This window comes from Dermacentor albipictus, chromosome 6, assembly GCF_038994185.2.
Source record: "Dermacentor albipictus isolate Rhodes 1998 colony chromosome 6, USDA_Dalb.pri_finalv2, whole genome shotgun sequence".
In the NCBI taxonomy this organism is placed as follows: Eukaryota; Metazoa; Arthropoda; class Arachnida; order Ixodida; family Ixodidae; genus Dermacentor; species Dermacentor albipictus.
In genome coordinates, this window is record NC_091826.1 from 40,690,754 (window position 1) to 40,700,984 (window position 10,231).

A 10,231-nucleotide genomic window follows, 5' to 3' on the forward strand; every position below is an offset into this window, starting at 1 on the left:
GCAGCAATGCGGCCGTCGTACCACTGTGGCATTCACACCCATCCACAGTCTTTACTTTTCCGGCCGAAGGATACTTCGGGTGCTGAGTGCTGGTGGCATCGTTGGATGCCACGTCCGTCGGTTAGCGCAGCCGAACGAAAACAGCCAAGTCAACAATTATCTGCCGAGCATATTTCACTATTTTCCGGCAGAAGACGTTGACCGCAGTTGAAACACACATCGCTAACATAACGCCACCAGAATTTAGACAAACGCTGAGAAGCAAACAACCCAACAAGAGAGAGGGAGAGGGGGGGGGGGGGTTGTATGGTAGATTTCAACTTTACGAGCGCGCGTTTCTGCACACTACAAAAGCTGCGTTCCATCTGAATTGATAGCAAAATGAGAAGGCTTCTTTATAACGGGCGCTGAAAGAAGTGCTCTATTTTGTTAATGATAAAGCGATAGAGAGGTGTAATTTTTCCCACACGACATGCATATAAAAGCGATCTGGAATTCTATTCTTGTTGAATGAAAACAAGTTGTGACTAGGTTTTAATTTAAAGAAAGTTTTCCTCAAAAATGTTTGCTTCCTTATCACTTAATCGCGCTTCAACCGCTACTCCCGTAACCGCCTTGTAAATGCTGCTTGAGCTGCCCCAGACCAATGAATAATGACAGTTCGTTAGTGCGAATTGGCTGTTTCGTATGGTTCTTCATTGCAGAACTCAGTATCCGGTGCTGTAAACCCGTAAGAGCGGAAGTTCATAATCGCTTCTCGCGTGGTGCGCATTTCCGTCGGCCATGTACGAGCGTAGTAAAGGGTAAGAAGGCTTGCTGCTGAGCTAATTGGTTCATATTATGGAGTAAAATTAAGAGAGTGCGAACAAGGACATGTACAGGACTGAACTCCTCCGTTTAATACTTGGGAACAGTCTTCAGATTTCATTCTCGCAATTCACACAACCGCACAGGCGTCGGAGAACAGCGGCGCAGACAAGCCAGAGCTGCCCCGTCTACAAGGCGGGAAAACGCTGTCAGATGAGCGCTAGCACCATTCCGCGTCCCTTATACGTCCATGGGCGGTTACATTCTTCAGCTAAGTAAGTCTTTCTAGACCACATTTGACCCCTGTAAGGCAGGCCGGCGATAAGCAGGCCCACCTTTTGCGAGAGACAGACAATAAGCACCAAACTGTTTCTATGCGTGCGAAAGATCTGTATCAGGTGGAGTTTTCCACTCTGATGTCAAATAAACAAGGAGGCGAGGACTACCGCATGCGATAGAAGAAAGTTATTCCGTGACTCTATGGTGTGCTGATAGGCGAAGTCGCAATGGGATCTCTCAAAAACATAGCTTGAGGGCCCACGTCCGATGCAACAGATAAGTGCAAAGTTTGCTTTCGTGATACGTTCCTGGCAGAGCGCGCACAACCTGAAACGGGGTTGCGCGGGAGGGAGACGGCGCCGATTCTGGGCGGCGGCGTCAATCGCGGCTATCGGCGTCGCCTCTCTTGTAGCTGCGTCCCCCGCCTACGTTATAGCAAGCCACGTGACAGTGGGCAACGGAAGAAGCGCCCACCTCCTGTGTTGGGCCCCGGCATTCTCTCTCCGCTGTTGCCACGCCTGATCACGGACGGCGAGCCCTGCACCGAGTGTGTGACTCGGTAAGCGGTGTCAACTGGCGCCCGACGCGGTTCGTCGACGAGTTGATGCTGACTCGTTACGCCTGCTGCGTCTGCCACGTGATTCCGAGCGCGACGGTTCTACTGCCCTGTTGTCACGCCCTGTGCGAGCAGTGCCAGCGAGGCTCCGTCGTTCAAGATGGCGGGAGCGTCTGCCCCCTGGACGGAGAACCCTTCTGCGAGGACGAGTGCCAGAAGTGGCAGCTTCCGGAGAGAAAGAAACAGAACCTGAAAGTTTGTATCTAATATGTGTCGCACTCCAACAGCGAGGAAAGTAGTGACCTTAGGTTGAAAATATCCTTGCCTTCTCGTTCTCCCTCTCCCTTTGATATGAGGTTTTCCGTTGGTGTTGTATTCAAGAGAGCTATGTGTGGGTAATGCTGCAACCCGACAGAAGTTTAAAAGAAAATCGCGCAGGAACTCCTCTGGTAGTTGCCTACATATGCGTAAGCATTGTGCCACCTGCTGGTCTCCACGCAGCCCGTTGTAATTTTGTATGTTGTGGAACTTGATCCGACAAGTATAGACCCTTATCAACCCTCATCAGTCGTTGGCTTATGTTCGATAGCGAACGTCATAAGGCGGATTTATTTGAGATAGTCCATTACGGCATCCGAACCCACTACCATTCGTGTTAATTAATGTGGCGTTAGTTAGGCAAGTAATTAAGATCGACTTAGGGCATTCGCGCCCTCGACCTGTGGTGGGAATTGAACCCACGACTTTTGGTGTTAAGGGGAATTAGGGTTAGTTTAGCGAAGCCGTTGCGAAACCACCACTACATTTGCTGAGCGGCGTATGCAATATTCTTTGTGCAGGTTCCTGCAGTCTGCGTGGCTTCACGTTAAGAACGCCGCCCCCTACCGTTCTGTAGTGTACGCGGTCTGTTCGTGTTCGTCTGTGTTTCTCTCTATCTCGCCCTTCCGATTCCCTTCTCTTTTTAACCCCCCTCACCCTTCCCCCGTGCAGGGCAGCCAACCGGATCAACGTCTGGTTAACCTACCTGCCTGTCTGTGCATCTCTCTCTCTCTCTCTCTCTCTCTCTCTCTCTCTCTGTGCCGTCGGCGTGTTGTTCTCGTTGGCGCTGGGTATTGCGCGCTTCTATTTCCCGCGCTTGTTCTGCGTTGCGGCCTTCCCTGGAACGTCATGGTCCGACGGCACGACGTCCTTCCTCTTGTTGGTTGTGCTCGTGAACGTCTTGCTGTAGTTAGCGGCTCTGTGCAGAGTTGTTGAGTTATTTCTGGTGTTTTCTGTACTGACACTGTAACTATGCATTTAAGCGTTTCCATTCTTCAGTAAGCAGCTGCGGTCGCCTTGACACCATTATGGAAACTGCGACAGCATCGTGGTGAGATGAACTGCTGCGGCGCGACACTTGCTCATGCCCATGCAGCCCTGTGTCATTATCAGCCTTTTTGAACGTGATCCCACTCTTATATACATTATGCAATGCTTCACTTATGGTTCGTATCCTTGTTCAGAGTTTGTATGCTGTTGCGCGTGTTGTATGGTTGATTTAAATGAACGTGCCTGCTTACAGGGACATGAGTCATTGCGTTCGTCTTACGTGACGTACAGGTTCCTCGTGGGGTAAGCATAGCATTGCTTCGACATTTAAAAGCTTACGTAGGACCAAGCATCACCCAACTGTCGGTAACATATGAACCAAAAATGCACCTTTGTTCAACTTACTTTTCGTATTTTGCGGTTCCGTTTTGTCGGTAACGCATCGGATCAGCCTCGGCACAGCTGTTGCGGGTGGCGTGAAGTCAATTTCGAAACTATGTAAATCATTTTTGTACACATGCTCCATACACACGCAGAAACCCGACGATCTGCTACGCCCTGCGTGTGGCTACCCCTCTCTTAGCGGTGCTCGGAACCACTGTTTAGCGCTACGGAGTCTGCCAAGCTGCTATCGTTGTTAGTGATAGAAACGGTTGTAGTTTCGTTTGTTTGCTGAGCAGTGAAGCAATATCTCGCTCAATCTTGTGTGCAGTAAGTCCTGCACTCCTTATATCGACAGCATAAAACATTAGCAGATGCGCGCGGCCAATCTACCTCTTGAGAAGAAGCAAGGCTTATTCAAACACAGATCTATTGCCAGTCATATTTGGTTGTTTATTGAAGCGTTGCTCGTGGATAGTGAAGTGGAGAGACGACTCTTGCCTCCTTCCTCTACCTTACCCCTCCTTTTGTTATAACCGCCTTGTTCGATTTTAATTAGCTAGCTTTCCGTGCTAGCTTGTGGATAATTGGCAGAGTGGGGCGTATGCCAATCACTTGCGTCAGCTAATCATGGCGACTGGTAGTGAAACCCTGCTCTCCACGCGCAGCTTCCTTCTGTGATGTGGTCTAAGAGAACAGCTAAGAGGTAATAGAGTGCTACACTTTGTCCCTGAACGTAGTGATTTTCACGGATCACATCAACGGAGACGTTAACTGCTGCTGCTGCTGATGATGATGATGATGATGACAATGCTTATTGACATCCGCTTTGAGACGCGGCGGCTACAAGTGTGCCCCTAGCCCGCTTGATTTACTCAGTTTTATTCCGATACCAACTAAATAGGGCACTTCAGGCGTATTTCTGCCGTCGCAGTCGCCGTGTCGTTGTGTATGAGTAAAAGCTTGTGAGGGTGAGCAGGCGAGCGAGGAACGCGGCCAGGCGGTTCTTAATGTAGGGAGGTGAATGGGGGGTAAAGTGCACCGTAATAACTGTCTCTCAGTAGGGGACCCAACCGCGCTGCCCAGGGGCCAGGATGCGTTCCCTCTCTTGTGGCGCGCGAAGCACGGAGGAGCAATCAAAAGAGGAGGGGCGTTCTTCTCCAGCGGCTGCCAGGGTGTCTCCGTGTCCTCCTCGCCTGCCACACTATACAAAGTGAAGACATTGCGGCGTCCACGGTGTTGGCCACGCGAACCGCGGACGCCGAAGTAAACGCCGTAGGAACGCGTTGCCGGCGCTTGTGCGTCTTCAAAGCAATCTGCGACGTGGACAAAGTGCGCGCCCGCGCTGGCTTCATCTTCAAAGCTATCTGCGATGTTTGCAGAGCACGCGTAGTGCAGGTAGCTTCGCATGCGCTGTGCTTGCGACGTTTCGTTCGCTATGAAGACTGAGGTGCACGGAGGTCAACTGGCTCGCGGCTGCTTCCGCGATTCCTAACTCCAGCGTTTTCACCAAGAGTTTCCGCTGTCATCGAGCGAGCTTTGTTCATGTTTACTTGTGTGCGTGTGGCACCGTGCTGGTTAATTCAGACAAAACACGTTGACGGGCTGGTTGGTTTGAATCCGTGATAGAATGGGTAAGCGCGACTGAACAAGGACGTAGAAAGAAGCAGAACCGCAAAGGCAATGCTGCCTCTGTTTGTCTGTGTCTTTTCTATGTCCTCGTTGAGTGACGCTCACAAATCCTATCATTGCTGATGTCGTTAGTAAGCGAATGTTTACAGTTTATACGGCCTGTAAAACTACTTTCCCTAATTATTAAAGCTATCTATTAACTTGCTATCGCACTTAGTGCTTCGCCTGTCAGCCGGAACGCAGAATCTGTCCCTATGGCCTTATATAGCTACTTTGCAGCACGACACAACACCTTCAATATAATGGGAACCCATAGCCTGCTTGAGCTAATCATGGTTTACATCAATTTGCAGACTGGCATTTTGCCTACCTTTGCGTCATTAAACCAGTCATCCTTACTTTCTAAAGTTCGCTATCGCTGTAACAGCCGTGGGCGCTACCTTTGTCGCTGTCACCGATATGCCATCACGGTATGGACGGCGCATGCTCAGTTTGAAGCAAACGATTCAAAGGCTTCCAGAGATGTGTAGTGCGTGTGGGCCCAAAAATGTCGAAGTGAAGTGGACACTCTGACATTTGCAGCAAGTTGTCTATGGTTGTCTATGACTTCAGGTTGTCTATTTGCACTTCCAGTTACCCTGTATTGGTTCCGCAGTTTCTCGGCTACTGCGTCCACGATTCTTTGTTCGCAAGGTCTGTTCGCTTACGCTGACAATCGTTCACGAAACTGTCTGCGCAATTTTCTTTTTCAAGCGAATAGCTTTTTTAGCACTTTTCGCCTCTTTTCGGGCTTGGCGGTCAGTGGCAGGAATTTCGCTGCCCACACAAAGGTACCGGTGCTAAAAGCGCTTGCTCTTGGACAAACGAGTTCGGGGTGCTTTCTAGACCGATTGTCGAATGGCTCTTTCATACTCGCGTACGAGTGTTGTGGCCTGTGAAGGGTACTGTGGTGGAGTCCTCGGGCAGGAAGAGGGCATTCCGCAACCTTCCTCTTTTCTCGCCAGCCGCTTCCCCTGCGGCGGCTCGCGCCGAGGATTACGGCAAAAGCAGACGATGGCGGTCGTCTTCGAAGTTTCCGCTCGATGGCGTACAATAGTTTCATAACAAAGCGTTACCATGTTACGATTACGGAGCCTTGTGGCTACAACAGCGCATGCGCGTAGTTCACTGCACTCCGGCAAGTTTATTAGGTAGGCTATAACGTCAGTTACCATGATTGAACAACATGGCAGTGATCACGATGCCTGCTTCGATGCTAATTCACCCGTGTTACTGGCTCTCCGTCGCGCCAGCATAAAGTAAAATCAACAAATCACACGTAGCTTAGTGTCATGGGATTATAAGCATGCTTTTGTAATTATTATTAAGATCGGTTATTCATTTTCGCGCCGCTAGGGCTTGAGAATGTATAGGGGCGAAAAAATGTGTTCATTTTGGGCTATCAGGTGGCGCCACATCAGTGTACAGTGTACATGAATGCACACGAGCTGCTGAAGGAGATTGAGACAACCGAGCGCGAGTTGTACGCTGAGGTCGAAAGTGTAATGAAGTGGTGGAAATTCACGAAGTACTGAAGCAAGGACGTCCTCTGTCTCCATTGTTGTTCACGCTTTCTGTTAAGGTCATCGAAAGAAGACAGGGAAATAATGAATTAGGGTTTGATTTATCCGACATGCGTAATGGACAAATTGTGAAACAAAGCCCAGGACTGATGTAAGCGGATGACACAATGCCACTAGGGTACAATGCAAGAGATTTGCAGACACTTGCAAATATATGTGGTAAAACGGCGACAAACGCAGGACTGAAGCATAGTTCAGGGAAATCGGCAATTCTGATCTTCAGTGAAGAGACGAGTACTTAGGTAGTGTCAATTCAAACGCCTGTCGTACTTATAGTCAAGCAATATCCATACCTCGGTGTCACCTACTCAAGGACCCAACTAGATAATCTGAATATAAACGCGAAGCGGAATGCATTAATGATGAAACGTAAGGCATTTTGGGTCCAAAATAAATGAGGTGGTGCGTGGAATCTGGAAAGGAGCATTAGCGCTACGGCTAACATTCGCATATGCCCGTTTGTTCTTCAAATCGGGTATCTTGTCGGGGTTGAAAGTGAAACAAAGATCGGCTGGTCGATTGGCTTTCGGAGCCCTCAGTAGAAGCACCAATGAAGCAGTGCAGCGTGACATGGGTGCGTCCTCTTTTGAAATCAGAGAAGCGCAGAGCAAAATTAGTTTTGTAGAAATACTGAGGAACATGGATCGAAATAAATGCGTGGCTAAAGTGAGCGGTTATCTCTACATGAAAAGCATGTAGACGCCATCGAAGACGTCAAGAAAGTTGGCAACCAAGTAGAGAGTAACCAGTAGTCGTGAGAAAGAGAAACAGATAGCGAATTGGAAGCAAGGAATGGAAACAAAACAAACGTTGTAATCTGTTACGATGCTCTAAACTTCTAATGGATCAGATGAAGAAAGAAGCGAAAATTTTGTTTGGAGCGAGATGTTTTCAAAGTGGCAACGACTCAAATAATAAAACGCAGTGATAAGCCAAGATCCGGGCACCTACAATTAGGCATGAGCACTCTTGCCTTGCTGGATTTACCATGACCCGGCTTTTACTATGATATGGAAGACGTTATTAATATTGAGGGCAATGCAGGCGGAGCTTCCGCGAATTACCGACAAAGATATATCATTGTCAGTAACAAGATATAAATATATTGTTAACAGAATACCCTGCTTCCTTTGCTTTTCGATTCTAGGCTCACTGCTGGAACGAAGACCACGGCTGCGACTTCGTCGGCCCCCTGGCGGTGCTCTTGCAACACTTCGAGGCAGAGTGCGCCTTCCACACTTCTCAGTGTCAACGTTGCGGCGAGAATATTCCGAACGCCAGGCTAGCAGCGCACTACATCGGCGGGTGCGGTGCTAGCAACTTCTCATCTGCGACGCTCGCCGAGTCCTCGCATCAAGGTCAACGCACTGCCGGTGACGTCACTGCAACAGCGCAGGAGATCGAGGGCGAAACAGGGAACCGCTACGAAGACGAAATCCCGGTGCTCCAGAGCCAAGTGAACGAACTCACTGAGACTGCAAGAGCCCAAGGCGCTCAGCTTCAAGACTTAAACGCCACACTAGCGGTTAGCCTCGAAGCTCTGAACGCAGCCGTGTCCGCAGCCGCCGAGAAATTATCAGACGCGATCGGCGGCGAAGCTTCGCAGCTGCACGAACGCGTGCGCGCTTCGAGAGTGGAGGAAAGTTCTCGGGCTAATGAGGCTGAGGCTAGTGCAAGCGACTCAGACGTGCGACTGTCACTGCAAGGCGAGGCGACGGATATCCTTCGAAGTTTGGAAGTTCTCGCTGCCCAGTATCTGTGGTGCCACGAACGCTCACTCCAAGCGCACAATGGTAGGGGGTTCATACCGGAACTTCGTATTTTGCTGGAGTCGCAAAGTGGGACACCCAGGCTTTCGTGTAGTCGCACGTGCACGCCTCGCTGTAAAAAGGGGAAGGAAATAGTTTACGCGGCGGTTATATTCGGTGCGTCTAAACTGCGCGAGTGTGGCAACCCTACCTTGTCTGCTCTGTTTCGTTACCGACGCGCATGGTGCAGTGCGACTTTTGGCACACTAAATGATGATCCATATGGATGGGCGCTGAGGTTAAATTGGAACACGTGCAGAGCTGACAGCTGTTTACCGCACGTAGTTTCCGTAGGACCGCCGGACACTTTGTGTGGTGACTTTGTAACACGTGAAACTTCCGACCCGTGGCAGCAGATTTTCTATATTCCTAGCTTTAATAGTAAAAGATACACTATGCCCGTGCTTAAATTCGATATCGTCATAAACGACTGCGAGTGACGGCATCCAATTAAGTCCGTCACGTGTCGGGGCTTTTCTCGAAGTCCAGCTCTGCCATGAGTGCTTCTAAAGCACCTTTGATAACCTGCTGTATGTTGGCGCTTATCTCAATGCCTCACTTCTTGAATAAAATTTACTTTGTGGCAGTCCCTTTATATCGAAAAATGCTTTCACAGTCAAGACAACTCGCCGTGAAAGCCACCAACCAGGCCGTATTGTTTTCAAACACTGGAAATAAGTTTATTATCTCAGTTAACCATTATGTAATGCCGTTGGAGTTGCGTCCAATCATCTGCACAGAAACGGTTTAAAGCGGCGTTCCACAGCTGTTTTCACGTTGTGGTGTAAGCTGCCTCACTGCAGCGTCTTCAATATTGTTACGTAAGAAGACGCAAATGAAAAGCTACATACAAGTATATTTACAACGTAATACGCCGCACTTGGCCAAGAGGCAACAGCGCGCGCTAGCCTCCAATCGTTGTCGTCGTCTTCGTACTGCTCGCCCCTTCGTCATCGGTAATACTATTCCGTAGCACTACCCCCGGCGGCAAAAGCGCCGTCCCGGAGCGACTAAAGGCCGGACTTGGAAACAGTGTAGTAGGCCTTGAGCCTACTGACGTGCACGACATCACTATAGGTGCCACAGTAGATGACGAGGTTGAGCTCACAGGGGCAATTTCGTACGTCACAGGCGTCAGCTGGCGCAGCACGCGGTAGGGCCCTGTGTATCGCGAAAGGAGCTTCTCTGAAAGTCCGACGTGACGGGAGGGCGACCAGAGGAGCACGAGCGCACCAGGCGAAAACTGTACGTCACGGTGGCGGGCGTTGTACTGACGCTGCTGAGTGGTTTGCGAGTCCGTCAGTCGAGCACGGGCAAGCTGGCGTGCATGGTCGGCGAGAGCGATGGCGTCGCGCGCATACTCGCTTGTTGAGATCGAAGCAGGAGGAAGTGCCGTGTCAAGGGGCAAGGTCGGGTCGCGACCGTAGAGCAGATAAAAGGGAGAAAATCCGGCGGTGTCGTGCCGGGAAGAATTATAAGCGAATGTGACGTAAGGAAGGGCAATGTCCCAGTCGCGGTGGTCCTTGGAACGTACTTTGACAGCATATCGGTAAGAGTGCGGTTTAACCGCTCTGTCAGGCCATTGGTTTGAGGATGGTATGAGGTAGTCAGCTTGTGTTGAGTGGAGCAGGAACGTACAATGTCGGCGATAACTTTCGAGAGGAAGTTACGACCACGGTCAGTGAGCAGCTGTCGCGGGGCGCCATGAAGTAAGATAATGTCACGCAAGAGAAAGTCCGCGACGTCAGTGGCGCAACTGGTAGGGAGAGCCCGCGTGATAGCGTATCGGGTGGCGTAATCGGTTGCGACGGCTACCCATTTGTTCCCAGAGGATGACG

The 10,231-nt window shown here is 50.1% G+C and overlaps 1 protein-coding gene across 1 annotated transcript; it reads left to right on the top strand.

The window, feature by feature from the left end:
• The first annotated feature begins 1,590 nt into the window (after positions 1 to 1,590).
• Positions 1,591 to 9,212, top strand: LOC139046855 (uncharacterized). Its single transcript, XM_070520774.1, has 2 exons — positions 1,591 to 1,897; positions 7,733 to 9,212. The coding sequence occupies exons 1-2, from the start codon at positions 1,691 to 1,693 to the stop codon at positions 8,831 to 8,833; spliced, it is 1,308 nt and encodes a 435-aa protein (XP_070376875.1). The 5' UTR covers positions 1,591 to 1,690; the 3' UTR covers positions 8,834 to 9,212.
• Positions 9,213 to 10,231: the final 1,019 nt, after the last annotated feature.